General features: G+C 41.1%; 1 protein-coding gene across 2 annotated transcripts in view; it reads right to left on the reverse strand.

Annotated features, from left to right (window-relative positions):
* Positions 1 to 291: 291 nt before the first annotated feature.
* The window catches only part of pip5k1ca (phosphatidylinositol-4-phosphate 5-kinase, type I, gamma a), a 56,431-nt gene continuing 38,151 nt past the window's right edge, over positions 292 to 18,571 (reverse strand). Inside the window, exons 11-18 of one of the 2 annotated variants that reach the window (XM_022192198.2) lie at positions 18,073 to 18,157; positions 17,138 to 17,299; positions 16,586 to 16,727; positions 15,296 to 15,328; positions 14,921 to 15,040; positions 11,250 to 11,514; positions 7,155 to 7,244; positions 292 to 4,180 (exon numbers count right to left, since the gene is read on the reverse strand). In XM_022192198.2, the coding sequence (XP_022047890.2) occupies positions 4,178 to 4,180; positions 7,155 to 7,244; positions 11,250 to 11,514; positions 14,921 to 15,040; positions 15,296 to 15,328; positions 16,586 to 16,727; positions 17,138 to 17,299; positions 18,073 to 18,157 (900 nt within the window). In that variant the 3' untranslated portion in view covers positions 292 to 4,177. The remainder of the gene's footprint in view (positions 4,181 to 7,154; positions 7,245 to 11,249; positions 11,515 to 14,920; positions 15,041 to 15,295; positions 15,329 to 16,585; positions 16,728 to 17,137; positions 17,300 to 18,072; positions 18,158 to 18,571) is intronic. The other variant, XM_022192207.2, reaches the window with a different exon arrangement.

Consider the following 18,571-nt stretch of genomic DNA (forward strand, 5'->3'; position numbering starts at 1 on the left):
GATTTCCCAAAAATGTTGAAAATGTGGACATCAGAAGTTTCGCTATGAAAATATTTTTTTCCCCCCACATTTTCAAACTTTAAAACGGGTCAATTTTGACCCGCAGGACGACACGAGGGTTAAAGATAAAAGCAGTCACTATTAATTAGACTCTCTAATGGTGTTAAACGATCAAAAACAGTATCCCACATCCAAGGTTAGGGCTACAAAGTTCTATTTTCCACCACAAATTACATGACTATGATCAGATTATATCAAGAAAGGTGGATTAAAACATCACACGACAGTATGTCCATGGACTACAATTCATAGAACTGCTTTATTTTGTATTCATTCTGATTGAGTCCAAACACACGCACACACAGCCATCTATTTATCCTCACATATAAATAGATGAATATACACAGATATACATAAATACACATTTCTGATATGCATATTCATTTTTGAAATCATGCTATGTCTCTGTAAAGGACTCTCCCTATTGGATGAGGGCACACAGCGATTTGAAAACACGTACACAACACAGCTGAACGGTTGGAAGAATCCCTATTGATCTGCATGTACAGTAAAACCCACAAATCTCTCAGTTCTCCGGATATCATACAAAGAAACAGCTGCGGCTTATAGACCATAAATATACAGCAGCTGCGTCTCGATAAACACACTGAAGAATATGGTACAGTAAATTATGTAGATTGCAATCATTTCTTGCCCAGCAGCAAAAATAAAACCAAATAAAAATAATATTCTCCGATTCAAATGGAAAATATATTTGTATATCTTTATATATGTATTTATAGTTTTATGTACACATTCTCAGGAGCACAACTATGAGAAAGAAAAATAAATACAACAGCACGAGTGAAAAAAACAACAACAATATAAACAACAGACCCGACATGTAAAATTTCTCAATAAGGCAATTAAAATGAACTGAAAAGCGAGACTGTACAAAATATTGCTGCTATGGTCTTCATCTGATGAGCGACAGCAAACTGATTACGACAAACTGATTTTCTATTTTACAATGCTTCGACGCTGATGTGTCGTCCCTTACGCACAAACACACACGGAAACGTACCGACCAACCGAAGAAACGAGCTCTGAAGCTTTTGAAAAAAAATCCCGCTTTGTTGGAGCTTTTAAGGTGTCAGCCACGGAGAGACTACAGTAAACACTAAACCCTACAATGACTGTGATTGACTTCACCAACACGCACGCACACACGATCCTAAAATAAACGCTGTCTAAATATCAGCATGTGTGAGCGGGAAAACTCCTATCTAAAGACTGAAAAAAAGTTATGCCTTCTGGATTACGTGATGCATGTTTATTTGGCCTCTATCACTAGTTCACGTTCAGGTCCTTTGAATAAGTGCAAACGACATTCAACCCAAACTGCTGCGTCTCAACAACGGACTGCGCTCATTCAAATATACACACGACGGGTACGATACTGACTGCAAATACTACAACTGATGATGTACAAAGATCTGAAACGTCCGGTCAATGGGTTTCTTATTGTGAGGAGGCGACGGCGACCAGATGTGACAAATATCACCGATATGCTGATTAGTTTCCCACTTAAAATTAAAATAATAAAAAGTGAAATTCTGCTGTTACAAATGGCTTATGTGCATCTGTCCAAAAAGAGGGCAACACTGGAAGACATTGTAATGATGTGAAGGTTGTTGTAATGACAATGTCTGCTGCTTTAGTGTAGTAATCGATGCCTTCTGTTTCGAAGGCAGGAGACGTTTCGACACGGAGTTGTAGTGAAAAATGCAGTAACACTGAATTTACAAACACTGGATGTGAAAAGAAAGAAAGTAGATTCTGAAGTGAAGAAACTATCAAAAGTAACAGTTCTTTGGATGCAAACAGTAAAAAAGAAAAAAATTCAGCATTTCAGAGTGAAAAAGTAACAATATCAGTGATTTTTACAATAAAGTACAAACAGACAAATAAATAAAAGAACTGAAGAAAAGTTCAGAAATTAAAAAAAGAAAACTGTAGCAAAAACATTTAAGTTATAAATTACGCTGCTGTGAATCCAACAACTTCTCTATATATTCGCTAAAGCAAACGATTTCAGTCGTTCCTCTATAAACTAAACTGCATATTTTCTCTACTGGAAATGCGAGGATGACGGAGACGTCCAGATGTTCGCTTTTGATTGGCTCAACGGAGGTTTCAGCACAAGCAGAGTCCTCCAGCACCCTGAAATCTGCTTTTACTGGACACAGAGTCAGGAACTATGAGGGTTGTGAGGTGAGAAGAGCTACTTTATGCACCGCTGGTTTGCAAAGTCTCATTATTTTCAGCTTTAGAATAAAAAAGACCCATAGTTGGAAGGTTTATGTGGCTTGGACGAACAAGGAACTCATTAAATCATCAGTAAAACAGATGAACAGTTGAATTCTTTGACAAAAACCTCATGAAAATATAAAAGTTAACAATGAAACATTCGATCCACTAATGGAGGAAGCATTCATATCCTTTACTTTATAAAAAGTACTAACGCCACCCTGTAGAAGTACTCTGTTACATGTAAATATGTACTTAAAGTATTAAAAGCACTTAATACAGAAAAATACCTCCTGTGACTGTTACATTATTGTATATTATAACACAAGATTATTTAAACTCTTGATTGAATGTAAAAGCAGGACTTTTATGTTGTTTTGGTTGAGCTCATTTTGAACTAATGATCTTAATCATTATCGATTAATCTCATTTTCTATGATGTGACTGATTGTTTGGCTTGTAAAACTTCTAAAAAAATTGTGAGAACTCCTGCCACAAGTCTTCTGAACAACTATCAAAACAGTTATTTATTGCACTAATCGCCTCAGCGGTACTTTAATAAACTGTTACGTAGTTTTAACTAGAAACTACACATCAGATTTTAAGCATTCTTCTTATGGTTTGTGTGCAAAAATCTCATCATGTAAAGTAACTGAAGCTGTCAGATAAATGTTTTGGAGTAAAATGGACTGATTTGTAGTGGAATAAACAGAGAAGCTGGTATACTTGAGTAAATGTACCTAGTTACATTTAAACACCGATCCGATCAAAGTTTAAACTTTGCAGCAGTCTCCTTTTAATGGCAGTGAGAAAAAATGAACAAACGCTGTTGAAACGTGTTTGTTCTCCCCATCGATCGCTTCCCTTTCTTCCTTTTTTAAAATCTGGAGCACCACAACTTTTCTTAGATGCCGTTTTTTTCCCTCCATACTCGTCTGTCACTAATCTTTGCTGGTTGATGTGAAATGCATCAATGCTGCTGCTGAGTGGGAATATTACTACAGACACCAGACTGAGTCAAACTTGAAGATCCACCTGGCGCTAATGGGAATAATCAGAGTTGTGTAAACTCATTTGGCAAAAGTTTGAATGCAACAGACATTCATTCATGTGGAAAAGCTTTAAAATTATGTTTTGTAACAATACAATCAGCAGTTTACATGCATGAAATCAGCATTTTTGACCACTAATAGTGTTATGGAGTCAAGTTTTTATCAGCTGGTCATGAGTTTGTTTGATCTAATGAGGACTAAGATGGACCCTTCTACCTGAACTTTCACATCGAGGAACTCTGGACTCCACCAACAAAGGCAGGGAATAAGGTTTCAAAATGTACACAAGAAGAGCGAAGAAACCCTCTTGTGTCTGTACGTTCAGTAAAACTGAGTAAAAATGGATGTGGGGGCGTCTCCACAACCAGCAGCTCCGCTCACTTCACAGCTGCTCTGTAGATTCAGTATTCAAAGCAGCGGAAAGTCTGCTGGAGGGCTGTGCTTGTGTGAAACAGAACCTACAGTAAGTTATCACCATCTTTCATGTATGTCAAACATATAAGACAGCAGCCTTATATGCACGATGTCACACATACACAGAATTATTAAATCCATATAATAAATTTCAAGGGTCGAGGGTGAAAGGCAGGGATGGTTGGAAATCAGTGACGTCATCACTGTCAGGTTTTTTCTTTATCATTTTTTTAAAATCCCCCTCTGGTTCTCAGGTCACTTTCTCCTCTCAGTGTGTTTCTGTATGCATGTTAAAAATCCTGATTCAGACAGAGATCCCGCTGCTACCACTGAGGTCTGGACTTCAGACTGACGAGTCCTCTCCACCGAGACGTTCACTCCTCTCTGCCAGAGAACTGGGTTTACTGTGGGAGACAGACAGTCAAACAGTTAATGCATTCAGGAGACTAAACGTTCCTATTTCCCCTGAGTGTAAATGCCTTCTAATGCATTACTTAATAATGATGTGAAACACTGAGCCAGCAAATCAAACAGCTTTTATCAAATGAAAAGGAAACAGGAAAAATAGGACAGTGGGCACAAGCAGGACTTTTTAAAGTGAAGATGTGTTGATTTATTACACATCAAAGAGGTTTTACATGGCTGCAGTTTGTGCTCCCTGTTGGATCCAGCATGCTGACTGCTGGGAATCTACTCATCTAATAAATATTTCCTGTAAAAATGCTGCTAAAGAGCAACTTGCAGGTTGATTTAAAACAAAAATGTATGCCTAATATAGGATGGAAAATTGTGATTTGAAAAGTTAATGCATGATTTTTAATGTTTTATGAAGGCAGAAATGATGAGCAGGCATTTTGAACCGTGCAGTCAAACAGCCTTTTTTCCCCACAAAGCATCACATAAAGGAGGCTGTCTCTACTCCAGTGCATCGTATAGCAGTAGCTGATAGTGAGTCTGAAGTTGGTCTTTTCTTGGTACAGTGGTCCTTTGTCTTTAGCTGGGGTTACATTCCAGACCCACCCGCAATAATGAAAATCTGTAGCGACCATATTTATATTATTATTTATATGTATTTTAAGGTTTCATAAACCCTTCCCACACACCGCACTATGCGCAGCAATCAGATGTTGATGTGAAATGAAGAAGGCCAGATGCTGAATGCTGCTACACACAGGAAACAGAGGAGACCGATGCTACGGTCACTGAGCCAATCAGCATCCAGCGCTGCACGCTACGCATTTTATTTTGAGCAAATATCCTTTTAATATGCTTTAATTATTATTGTTTGTATATTTTTTAATTTTTATTTAGGCTAGAAAATGCTTATTCTACTGCAAAAATATTAAAAATAATGCAGCAATCACAGAGTCGGTCGCTATGACTGAACTGTTGAGCTGCAATGCACCATGGGAGTTCAGGGTGTTGGGGGTTTAACCCTCCTGTTGCCCGTCATTTACCGGCACCAAAAAATATTGTTTCCTTGTCTGAAAAAAATCCAAAAAATTTACCAAAAAAATTCCCCAAATTTCTGAAAATTTGCAAAACCTTCAGGAAGAAAATTTTTTAATAATTTCTTAAAAGTGTCCCATTAAATTTTTTATTTTAAATGCCTGGCAAGAAAAGTCTTGTTAATATTTTTTAAAAATGAGTAAAAATCTTACCAAAAAAATCCTAAAAATAGCCGAAGTGATTACATATATATATATATATGTATATATATGAGTAAAACTATTCATTCACAAAAAAAAATCAAACAAAATAGGGCAAAATTTGCTGGATTTTGGTTTATAAAAACTCCACCCTGTTAGAACATTAAGTTTGTGCTTTTCTCAACAATGAAAGCCAGTTTTGTGCAGGTGAAGTTGGGACTTCACTGCCGCATTTGTAGCAAAATACTCTAATAATTCAGATGTGTTGGAGTTCTGGACAGGACCTCTAAACCCAGACCTGCTTCAGTTTCACCATCACCAGCTGCTTCTGGTACCATCACCAGCAACATTACACTTCCTGTAAAACTCAGTTTGAGAAAAAAATGCAACCTGCAAGTCTTCTTTTATGTTTGCAAACTTATAAACTAGTCTGCTCTCTCCCACCTCTCTTTCTCTTTCATGTGGAACTGTAAAATGTAGTGTTGCCAGCTGATCTTCATGCAGTAGTTCCTGTTAATTGTACTACATCCTGATGAGTGATTTCATTTCCCCTCATCGTCTCTTCTTGGTCTCTTTGACTCGTGGCAAGCTCAAAATTTTGAGCTGTCATCCACCAAATGCATATGAATACTCCTTTTCAACCTCTTTAGTGACAAAACTATTGTAAGGATACGTATATTTTATTGTTAAACTGGACCTAGTTTAGCTGTTCTCCATTTTGTGACAAATGCAATTCACTTTTTCAAAAGTCTAGCTTGACTTTATTGCACATTAAACCAGTTGGGTTGCCGACCTGCAAGTTGCTCTTAAAGGGTTTAGTCTGCGTAAGCGTCTGGTGTGTTTTAGTTCACACACAGCACAGAGATTATTTTAAATTGGAAAAAGAAATAGCCGCATTTTCACAACAGTTCTGCATAAGACTGCAGTTAAGGCTATTTTTTCTAGTGTAAATGGCAGCTCATTATTTTTTACATTGTTGTAAAAGTTCCTTTAATTATCACTTCTCACAAGAAGAAAATTTGTTTGTTACATTACTAGTGTTAAATGTCTTGTGTGAGAAGAAGATGAAAAACAGAATGAGATGACACTTTGTCAGAGCATGGCATACAGTAGGATGTGGCTAAACGCTGCTACACTGACCAGAGTGGACATGAAGGCAGCCAGGGACAACCACATAATGGCATTTTCATTTCAGAACTTTTGTTATTCTCATTTTTTTTTTTTTAACAGCTAACCTGTACGTCACAATGTACATTCTTGAAATAAAAGCATTGCTGTTCAGTAAAATGTGAGGTTAGTTTTTAGCGTGAGCATCAAGCAGCGTGAGTCATGGGAGTCCGGTGATGCATGAAGTGGCTTCACACAGCCGATGTTTATGCGTTTTAAACTCTGAGCAGCTTGTTGTTGGAGGGATACAGGATGGCTGGTCGTGGACTAAATGATCACAGTCAGTGACCATTTCCACCCACTTATCAATGACAAATGAATGCTGTAATGTAGGGGTGGGTTCCTGCACACACACAGCTACTCTTTAAATAGTAATGGACTCTGGGACCGGAGAAGCTTTTGTCTACATTTACTGTAGAAGCTTCTCACACAGTGTAACGTTACAGCTCATCCCTTAGTGCTCCCGGATGAACGATCACCACAACACGGGCCGACTTTAACTCCTCTTTCTAAGGGAATTTCCTGTGTTTCTTTACATTTTAGTCTGATGCTTCTCACTTACTGTCTCTCTTTCCCAATCCCCATCTGGCAGGGCCTTAGACTCTGAGCCATAGTGTAGCGGAGAGTACACCCAGGTCCTGTCCTCTGGAGGCTGTTTTTACACACCCACCACAGCAGAGGGGGCCAGAGGGACAGAGGAAAGGCCAGAGGCACAGAGACAAGCAGCAGGGGCAGGCAGGAGAGAAAGACACAGGAGATCACAGGAGAAAAGACAAGACAGGAAATGAAAATTAGGGATGCATAAAGGAGGAAATGTTTTCGAGACACATCGGAAAGTGTGAATCTGACATACTGCGTCAAGGTGTTTACAAGGATCTGCTAATCCTGGCAGAGCTAAGTTCTGTTAGAGTGTCATCCTACTGGTGTGTGTTGGAGTGATATGTCTTGGTGTGTTGGAACATGTGGACGCCGAGTGAAGCGTAACGCAGCCGGGGATGAGTCGCTGCATCAGCCAAGCAGGAGTTATGAGCGCCGGGAAGACGGGAATGGGGAGAAACAGCCAGGATGCCGGGACAGTCAAGACACAGAAAGCATCCTCAGTCAAAGCAAAGCAAGGGAACAGGATGTGTTATTTTTCCTTTCCAACAAGCAAAAGTGCCTTTTCTTTTACAATTTGGGTAGTCGCATTGCATTTGAACTCAGTGTGTCTCCAAAAAGCCTTGCTAAGGGAAGAAACCAGCAGCTCTTTGAGGGAGGGAAGCAGCTGCAACACGGTGTGCTGGTAACAGTGACGGAGGTGGATGTGGTGTGAATTCATGTCACATTTACACTCTCACACGGAGCTCAACAACACACAGGTGCAAGAGAGGGATGTGGCAAGTTGTCAGTGAGTGAGGAAACAAATGGAGATCTTAAAACAAGATAAAACACAAACAAAAGAAACACTTTCGAGTAAGAAGCTTTCTGTCTTTTGTTTACTGTAAACCACTCATCATGGGCAGTTTGTAGTTTTAACACAGTCACTAAAACATTGAGGCAAGCTGCAGTTCCCTCCAGAACATCTTGTTTCCTCTCAACACTGTCATCACGTTTCACTGAATGCACACAGGACTAATCTAGTCGAACGCCAGGACAGCAGCAGGACTAACTCTCTTATCACTTACAGGCCAACCAGACTGGCATTTCCTCCTCTCTCGGAAGGGAGAGACCACCCAGGTCCTCCCATCAGGAAACTGACAGCAGGAGAAGATGGCACACGGACAAACAAAAAGACAGACATGAAAAGTTGAAGTGAGGTAGAAAAGGATGAGGGAGCGAAAAAAAGACAGGTGAGATAACACAATGAAAAAAGACAGCATGCTGAGGTGAAAATGGAAAAGATTGCTCTGAACATGTGCAACTCCAGCAGAGACACACTGGATGAGTCAGTGGTGACGGATAGATTCACAAGTCTGGCAGCCGCTCTGTTTTCATTTCCCTCTTCCATACAACACTACTGTCTCACCACTTTCATTATGACTCACGAGGACACTGAGAAGATGCACAGGGAGAGGGGAAGAAAGAAGAGGAGGAGACAGCTTCAGGACAAGGTTAAACAGGGAGAGGTGAGAATTATTTGAGAGTTGAGGAGAGCAGAGAAAAGAAGAAAAACAATCGGACATGGAGAGCAAAGGTGAAGGAGAGCAGAGCGGGAATCATAAAAAGTGAATGTGGAGAGACTGTTGGTAGTGGCTGAATAATTCAGACCAAAGCCACTCTGAGGAACCTGTGAAGTGATGACACCCACACACCTGTCTGCACCTGGTGTCTGAACCAAGCAGCTCAGTCACACGGCTACATTTTCCACACTGAGAAGCCTGAATGCTGCCGCCTCTTATGGCATAACTCCCCTTCGATCTATAGATAGTGTATAATTCAAAGTCAACACCAGGATGCTCCAACAGTTACAGGAGAGACTGGTTTTGCTAAAATGTGCACCCTTGCAGAAGTTAGTTACCGTTTAGGGAGTGTTGGGACGACTGAAGTCTGATTCATGCTCATTTTCTCTTGCAAAAACTCAACTTCTGCGACCTTACAATTGTGTGAATATAAACCAAATAAAATGTCAGAATAAAAGCAAAGAAAATATGCTGAAATGTGCAAAAACTTCAGACATATCAATGAAAATACACCTGCACTTAATCTTAACACAGTTTATGGCATTACTGGTGTGAAGTGCTCTTTGTTCTTACTCTTTCTTCCATCATTGCTCCACTAGAATTAAGCTTTTAACTAGTCTGAAATCTGCTTCTGAAACTCCTGAAACATATAAGAAATAATTACAGAATTGCGGCTCTAGCATTTCATGTGAGAACGGCGTGGACCAGCGCTGGAGGCATTCATCAACGGAGGAGGCAGGCTGAGCGATCATGCAGAAACCTGATTTGTGTGCGACGTCAGAGGAAAAAGAAGTGATGGCGATGAGGGAGATCGCAGAAACAGAGAGGGAGCAGAAGGACGATCAGATGAGCTGCTGAACGGCCAAACTAAGTGACGTGGTGGAGATGAAATATGGATTTTTGGCAGTGCGTTAACTGCGGACAAAGCGGTGCGTTTTCTCTTGGCCACTCCCGAGAAGCCACATGTGACTGCAGCACCTTCCTGTGTAGTTACACTTCAGGATGTGTACGGTGTCACTTTGCCTCATGCGGCGCTACAGACCCCCGCTGAGTGTTCACCTCCTCCTTTTGAAGCATGAACTGGGTGTCAGCCAGAGCCGGTTAGATGAGAGCGCTGTTAAATAACTGAGGGAGCGCATCCACTAACCTGTTGGTCATTAGGATTTCTCATGGCACATTAGAGGGTGTTTGATTCCTGACAGGGGACACCCAGCAGGCGTCCGGCCAGGTGGGAACGTTTCTATCTGTAACTGTGATCACCGGCTCCGCTCGCCATCCTCCACCTGACACTCATACATTCATTTATGCCCGTGCTTTTGGGCACATTTAGACCTGCCAACATGATGTGACCTGATGGAAGCCGTTTGCTTTTTAGTAGGACAATCCTGGAGGCTGCACACATGCAAACTGAAACAGAACCGATTGTTATTCACACAAAATCAGCCACTCTGTGCACCTGAAGCCTCGTTGAAGATCACTCTAGACAGGAACAGCGAAGTGAAGGCGTGCATGCTAATATCAATCAGCTCTCCAAATCAGAGTCCACACTGCAGCACACTGTGTGAAACATTTCGGGAATTATGCTTTCTACTTAATCCTCTGAATCTCAGAACCAGCCAGGAGGTTTGAAATGTGTTATCTTTGAAAAATTGCCAAAATGAGGCCATTTGACAGAGCTAGAATCCATAAAAACAACAAGAATTGTTGGATTTTCAACTTTCTGATGGAATTTACAGTCAATAAGACAAAGAAAAATAACAAAAAAATGTGGCAGTTGCAGTAAACAGATTCTATCAAAAGCAAGAAATTCTGTCAAGCCGTTAGTGATTCATTTATAATCAAGAATAGAAAATTCAGGGATTATTTGATTTGCTGGGCTGAACTGCAGGCTGTGTTGGAGTTCTCTGCATTCCTAATCATGGGTGAGACTTTATATTGTAGTGAAAAATTAGCCTGCAGTGAGTAGAAATGTGACGATAGCCAATAAAAAATGCTCAGAAACTGCTTGTGGTTCAGAGTGTTTGGAGGCAGATAAGACTGATCTGATTCTCACGGCTTTATGGTAAACATGAAGCCACAGTCAGCAGACTCAGCTTAGCACAAACACAGGATAACTGCCATCAATCTTCCAATTTACACCCCGGAAAGAAGATAACCAAGCATATTTCCAAAAATATTTCCTGAAACCCTTCCTTCAGCTGAATGCACCACACACTGCAAACAATAACTGCACACCGTTTTTCTCATACCAGTCTGAGCCTGCACTCTCTTTCCGTGGTCCTTTTGTCAGCGCCTCTGTAGAACAGCAACAGCTCAGTCTACGGACTTATCAAACCACAAACACATCAACCCTGACTGAATATATGTGACGTAATGGCTAAATGAAAAGGCCAAACTGAAAAAAACAGAGGTGATGGAAGCTGCTGTTTTATGTGAAGTCGCTGTTTGTCGTGGGGACGTGTCCGAGGATGTTTTTGTCAAACGAGGGCTTTACTTACAAAGTAGATATCTGTGATTGGCACGTCATCGTCGTCGTCGACTGAAGCCTGACTGGTGCACCCTGAGCCGGACACCTGGCTGGCCCTGTCGGCTTCCACCGCCACCTTTGGACTCGACGGGGCTTCCTCGGCCGGCCCGGGTGAGGAGGGAGCAGCTGGGGCGGACGAGGAGGAGGATGAGGCCGCTTCGGGTGCTGACGGAGAGCTGGAAGGTGCTGCTGCAGCGGCGTCCGGGGCCTCGGCACCGGCGGCTTCCTGGACCTCACTGTGGAAAAGCAGATGAGGGATCGTTAGAGAATCTGGTTTAAAAAGGGTAAAGTACAATGAATTAGCGATTAACAGTACATTTTATCAATGTACCCATGGATGTAAAGACAACTACAATTAAATCAGTTGTCTAAGCAAGAAAATTCCAAAACATGATGCTGTTTTGGTGAGTTTTAGAGAGACAACTTAATAAATGTGCATTGTGTCTGTGTGTTTATATTTGACTGAGTTAAAACTAATGAGAAGAATGAAGTTTGCAGTGATCAGACAATAAAGGTACATGTTCCAGGGGCGTTTTTGGGCAAAGTGACACCACTCTAGCTCTGCTCATGAGGTTTCAATGGTTAACATGAAGTTTTTCAAGAGTTTCAAGAGGTGCAGTCATGCCGAAGCAGCCAACTTGACACCTTGTTTCTCGAAACACAAGGTGGAGACACCAGAATGCAATACACAACTGCTTACATAGACAGAGAGGTGTGGAAGTGACAGATCCTGTGGACATGTACAATACAGGTGAAAGCGGCTTAATTGCCACTGTGAGTTTTGAATTACAGGAACTGCTGCTCTAACTGTTCATCGTGTTGGAGGCCAAATTAGCTGTCAAACTACAATAACTAGTCTGCTGTGTTCCTGCCCTGGCCCTTTCACTTCAGCTCAGCTCACACATGTATCCTTGGAGTTTAAGGACAAAAGAAACAACCTGTCCACACACCCTCCTACACACAGACACACAGCAGCTACTGACATTAAGAGCCTTTAATTGGGTCACTTGCCATAAGCCACTTCCCTGCAGCAGGGCAGACGCATGGGACCGAACTGTTAGAGAAAACTGGCTCTGACTGAAATTCAGCAGCTGTGTGTGTCTGTGTGTGTGCGGTTTAGCTGCTTAAGCTCAAAGATTTGCCAGCTGGCTGTCCGCTGCCACAATCCTTTATTGTTCCTGGCCAGATCATCAACTATTAGGAAGGATTTAGATGCATCCACATTGCTTTCTCAGCTTCTGCGATTGAGCTTAGCTCCAGCAGAGGAAAAACCCAACAGTTAGCCACTGAAGCAGAAAAAAGCAGACTTGGCATCTCAAACAGTGAACTGATTGGCTGCATAAATGAGAGAGGACAGGATGGTGGTTGTCATGCAGGAAGATCCTCATTTCACCCCATGTCATCCCACCCCGTCTCTCTGTTGTTGTATTTCATTTACACCTCCTCTTTTCAATCTCCTAGTCTGCCTTCACACATAATTTCCTCTACTTGTCTTCTGTTTGTATTTTTCTCTCTGAATCAATCATTCTATTCCATTTTCCACACTTCAGCTCTGTCTTCTCACTTAAATCCAATCAGTTTCCACAGCTGCAGGTGAGTTAGAGGCAGCTCAAATGACTTGTTCAGATGGTTTAATTTAGTCGTACCATCTTAGCTGCTCTTGTTGCCCCTCCGCTGCTTCCTGCCAGCTCCTTCCAGCCAGCTCCTTCCAGGCCCCCAGGCCATATGTCTAGCCACTGCCTTCTCATCATCAAACCCAATTATTCACTTTGTTTCCCTCGGCTACCACACCCCAGTCCTCACCGCCTTAACCTCGCAATTCTGAACCCCAGTTCCATGTTTACATCAGCTTTGCTGGAGTCTGTTAAGAGTTTAGTTTGTTTCACTGGAGCTTTACTGACCCTGTATCTCAAGTGTCTCTATGTGGTTTAACTTAAAGTAAAACTAAAATGGCAAACTAATGCAGTTAATTAAAATCTGGGTTGCGAACTGTCAGGTTATCTCAGTTTTATGGGAGCAGCCCAAGGCCTGCAGGCTTCCTGGCCCACTGCCCTACTTCCACTGGCTGGTTCCCCCATGTCACGGCTTCTTTGGCCCAGTATCGGCCTCACAGTGCCGTCTCATGAAGAAAAAAAAAACAACACCACACAGACGAATTTACATGCATGTGTGCACTTTCTCAAAACCTAATTACTGTGGAGAGGTCTGCTCCACACAGCACCTGCAGCATTTACTTTGTCCATAATAGAGGACCCCTGAGCCCAATAAAATAGGTTAAGCCACTTTCATTGTTATCTGTGTGCCGTGTCAGAAGCTGGGTGTGTGTGTTTATGTGTGTCTGTTGATCTAACAGCTGGCTGAGCCCAGGTGAGACACCGGTAGCAGGTTATTTATAGTGTGGCATCAAACTGAGTCATATACTGGAGATGATTGGGGTCATGGAGGACTCGTTACAGCTCTAAAGCTTATCCGTCCTGTATCGAGGTCACATGTGTAAAACAACGACCTCTTTCTTTTATTGTTTACAGTGGAAAGAACACGGAGTGGTTTGTGTGTGTCATTTTTACTATTTATGGTCTGTTTGTTGTAAAACATTCAAAATTAAGGATGCATTTGAGGCAAATATGGAAACATGTTGTGAGACAGACAAAGAGGGATGATTTATACCCAATACGTATCTTTTATTAATGTTCAAAGTGTATGATTTGACAGTATGTAAAATGAACGTAATGCTAGTTGGTTTTTAGGTCAGGACCCCTCAGAAGGTGATGTTGACAAAAGAGGTTGACTAAAGGTGAAATAAAATAAAATGAATGGTTGGCACAGTGTTTTTTCTTATTAAATACTGAATACTTCACCTTGTATTTTTGAAGATTTACCACATTTTAGCAATAAAACCAAAATTATGATCACATCTAGAATGCCAAGAAAAAAAAGTTAACTAGGTTATTGCCAATGCACAGGGGTTTGGACGGACCATTTTTCTATTGGCCAGCAACTCCTGTGGTTGCAAACAGAACTCTGATTGTATAGAAGTTTATGAAAAATGACCCCAATTCTCAAATATTTCATTATCTTGGTGAACATTTTCTTAATTAGTTTATAGTCTCCATCACCAGTGTTAAGTCTCCTTCAATATAGTATGATGTCTATTTTGTAAATTAAGGTTATATTTAGCTTGAAATAGTCAATAAAGCAGGGTATATTTTAACATTTGTGAGTCATTAGAGCCATAGTTATGTCCATATTCAAAAAACCAAGATGGTGACAGTCTAAAAGCTAAACTGAATTCTTCAAAATGGTCATAAACAAACCAGTGGGTGACCTCACCGTGGCTACATTCATCTTTTATTATTCACAGTCTGTGATCTGGATTTCACTGATGATTCATCAACAGTGAATTAAATACTAAGTCCACGGTGTTACGGTTTATGTTTAGGATATTTCATCCAGCATTGTGAGCTTACATGGTTGTGTTTCTGATACTTGGTTCATGGAAACAAATTGATAATAAGTTCATTCATCTCTCCGAGTACATGACTTTTTTTGATGAACTGTAGTATTTGGGAGGTACTACAACATTAGGAAACTACCTGACTTGTTTCTCCACACAGTCAGTCAGTCATTGTGCGGGTGGAGTACCTGGTTTCAGGTGAAGGCTGTGGAACAGAGATGGTGGGCTCGCTGTCGTGTCTCTTCAGCTCCACCTCCACCGTGATGGTCTGCTGGTCCTCTTCACGCACACGAAGCTCCTCCTGGGTCCTAAACAACCACACGCAAAACAACATGTGCAAAAAGGAAATGAAACTCTGAAGCACACACACACACACACACACACAGCCACATCCTAGCAACAAGGAAGAATGAGGCTACTCATAAAACACACTGACCAACAGGCTGACCTCACATTTTCTATGCTTCCCACCCACCACACCCAGAAATGTTTAATGCTGTGAAAACATAGAGGCAGCAAGCGTCAGAACCAGCTGTTTTAAAAACATTTATGATTCCACTCACCTTCCGTCGTGGCTGAGCGACTGGGTGTGCCTCCTGAAGACAGAGGAAACACTGTCAGTACAAGCTGTGTACGAGGACTGAAGCAGCAACTAACAGGCAACAAATGTGGGTCCTGAATGTGAACATTAGTGACAACACAGTGTGAAGCTGAATTTGTGAATTATTATCTAAATAATACAAATTCCCCATGAAACAAAACAGAACTCAGTTTCACAAAAGAATAAAGTAGACTGACAGCAGAAATGCTTCATTTCATCCTGATGTTGTGTCATTATGTTGCATTTCATACTAAACCGCTTTCCTGGCTCAGAAGGGGCCTTTGTTGTTGACTAAACAGACAACAGTAAGAATAATTTAGTTTATACTATCTGTACTGTTTACACTGCTCATACAGTTTGTACTATTCATACATTTTATACTATCTGTAAATTCAGATTATCTGTATTGTCTCCACAGCTATATATTCATACACTTGGTGAGTTCATAGCACTCTTACCAAACTGTTCATTCTGATTATACTGTAACATACTGTATATACCCATACTGAATATATTGCACTCCTGGTCAGATGCTAAACTGCATTTTGTTGTCTGTATACTTGTACTGAGCATTGACGATAAAGTTGACATTGGCCCAATGAGTCAATGATACCATTCTGACAGAAATTTTTGTATTTTTCTATTATTTCAGGCCATTTAATAAACTAAAATGTGCATTATACTTTAGTAAAAGAAACAGCAGTTTGTAAAACTTTGATAAACTCAATAGAGATCATTTTGGCTGGTTATTATTCCTCTGTTGTTGGCTAAAGCCTACTTGGAATGTGAAAAAATTCCTCTATACAAGAAAAACAATAAGTAAGCAGTGAGTTATAGAGTTATTTGCCATATTTGGGAAACTTTCTGAAATGGAGCTAAAATGCTTGTGAGATTGTTCTCATTCTAAAAAGCTTTTCTAAAAAGAAAATGTTTACTGAGAGTATAGTACTACATAGGATTGTAGCAGAAATAATGTATCGAAGGCCACATTTGTTGACAATTAAGTAAATGTTCAAGTAAAACAAAATTGTAGCGTCAAAATCTTAGTAAAATTCAAATAAAAGATGAATGTGTTAAACTTTTCTAAGACATTTCGAGGGATTCTGCTACATTTCTGCAAGACTAAGATCCACAAATAAAAATCAAGATTTTCTGTATGAATAAAATCTCTAAACTCTTTCAGATAACACGGCAGTGAACAGTTTGAGTCCCGGCGATCATGTGAAACAAATGCGTGGGTGCCTGTGGGTACCTGTAGCGGGGGTGCTCGGCTGTGTCGGACGGAGATCTCTCGGGGATGGACAAGGAGGTGGTGGAGGACAGTGTGGTGGCGATGGAGGCTGTGGTGGCCTCCTCAAAAGATGGAGGAGTGCATGGAAGAAGATCTGGCCGCCCTGGCAGGAGGAGATGGGCGCATGTACAGAGATTTATTACTTACTGCAGACAGAGCCGGTGCATGTCAGCTTTTTTTATTTGCATTTGTGGGCATTTATTTCACTTCTTCTCGCAGGTTGTTCTGCTTTTGTCTCCCATGGCTACAGCTACAAACCAGTGGGCTGTCAATGATTATTTCTTACAAAAGGAGGCTAAAACCTACAACCTTCTCTATTCCTTTGCTCGTCTGCCCTGAAGGACATTTCACTGTGACATGCTGTGAGACCAGAACAGCAGCTCAGAGCTCTGAAAAACAAGATCTTGTCTTCTTACGGGCAAAAATCATCAAATCATGGCTCTTGTTCCTATCTGATGTGTCCTCCGCCTATCTATCTGACTACTTTCATGTGACTGCGTATGATGTACTTACCCTCGTCCTCCAGTGTTGGGAAGCTGCGAGCTCCTCTCAGGTCGTAGATATTCTCGTCTCTCTCGCAGGGCAGCTGGCTGGCTGACCAGGCGGCACCAGGACCGGCACACTTTGGCACCGTCAGTGACACTCGACCCTTCTTGGATGGAGAGGACTTCAGGGCTGAGGGACAAAGCACAGTAACGCATTAAATAACAGCCAGAACACACGTGTGACATGTGTTAGAAATGAAGATTCAGCCAGTTTTTACATAATTAATCTTTTCTAATAACTCATTCTTGAGATGATGTTTGATGAAATCTCTCAGAATTGTGTTTCTTTGTTCACCTTTAATTTTCTATGTCTAAGAATGCTGCTTTGTTTTTTGGTTACCAACTCATTCATTCTCTTGTTTGAATAGAAGACAGATTTGCAGTACTGACGATATATTTCCAAGCTTGCCGTCATTAAAAAAAAAAGAAGAAGAAAAAGATTTTAGAGGGTCAGTTCCCCCAAATCAAAACAAATCTTAATGCCAGACTTAAAGACAGAAACTGTATCTATGCAGGAAATCAGTTCAACTTCACAAATGTCAGTGTATTTCTGGACAGTTTAATGCTTCTCTGACTCCAAACTGTGAATTTAAACTTTAAATTGAAGCACAAACTGATATTTATATTCAAAATCTCACATTTATACTCCTGTGTCCTTGTCTGAAAATCCTCAGAAGTACTGTAACATAACACTGCACAAGGCTCAAACTGATGTTTTTCCCCCTCACATGACATTAAGCAGCACCTAATAAGGCTTTTAGCTACTGTATCTGATTTTCCTATCAAGGCTCGGCAATAAAAGCGGCAGAAGCCTGGCATCTGACATTTGCGTCTGTGGCTCTTCCCACACAGCTCGTTCTGTTTGACTATGTAAGGCAGTGTCTCCATGTGAATTGAACTCACAGGAGCTCTTCTTGAAAACCGTGCTGCTCATGAACTTGAAGAACCTGTCGGCGTAGAATCCTGGCCGGTGGACCGATACGGTGTCCTGTGTGAGACACGGAGGGATTAATGAGACAAATGGTGCACGAGTAAAATGATCAAACTGGTGCTTTCGGTAGATTAAAACCGTCTACGAGCCCTTTTAGCGTCCCATTTCTGTAATTCTTTTCTCTGGGTCAAATCAGCAACACATACAAACGCGGCAGCAGACAGACGGAAACACAGTCAGACGAGGCTACAGACATGTCTCTTCATTATTTATGTTTCAGCAGACTGAGATAACACCGCCAGCAGACTGACAGATGACACTTGGTGTTTGGTTTATAGTGACAGGAGGGATGGAGGAGACTGAGGAAGTGAAGAGACAGCATCCAGCATCTCAGTTATTAGATTTTTTTTTTTGCCTCAGCATCACTGTTTGCTCGATGTGAGTAACAACTCTGAACGCATCCAGCAGCTG

Source organism: Acanthochromis polyacanthus, chromosome 4 (assembly GCF_021347895.1).
Source record: "Acanthochromis polyacanthus isolate Apoly-LR-REF ecotype Palm Island chromosome 4, KAUST_Apoly_ChrSc, whole genome shotgun sequence".
Classification (NCBI taxonomy): Eukaryota; Metazoa; Chordata; class Actinopteri; family Pomacentridae; genus Acanthochromis; species Acanthochromis polyacanthus.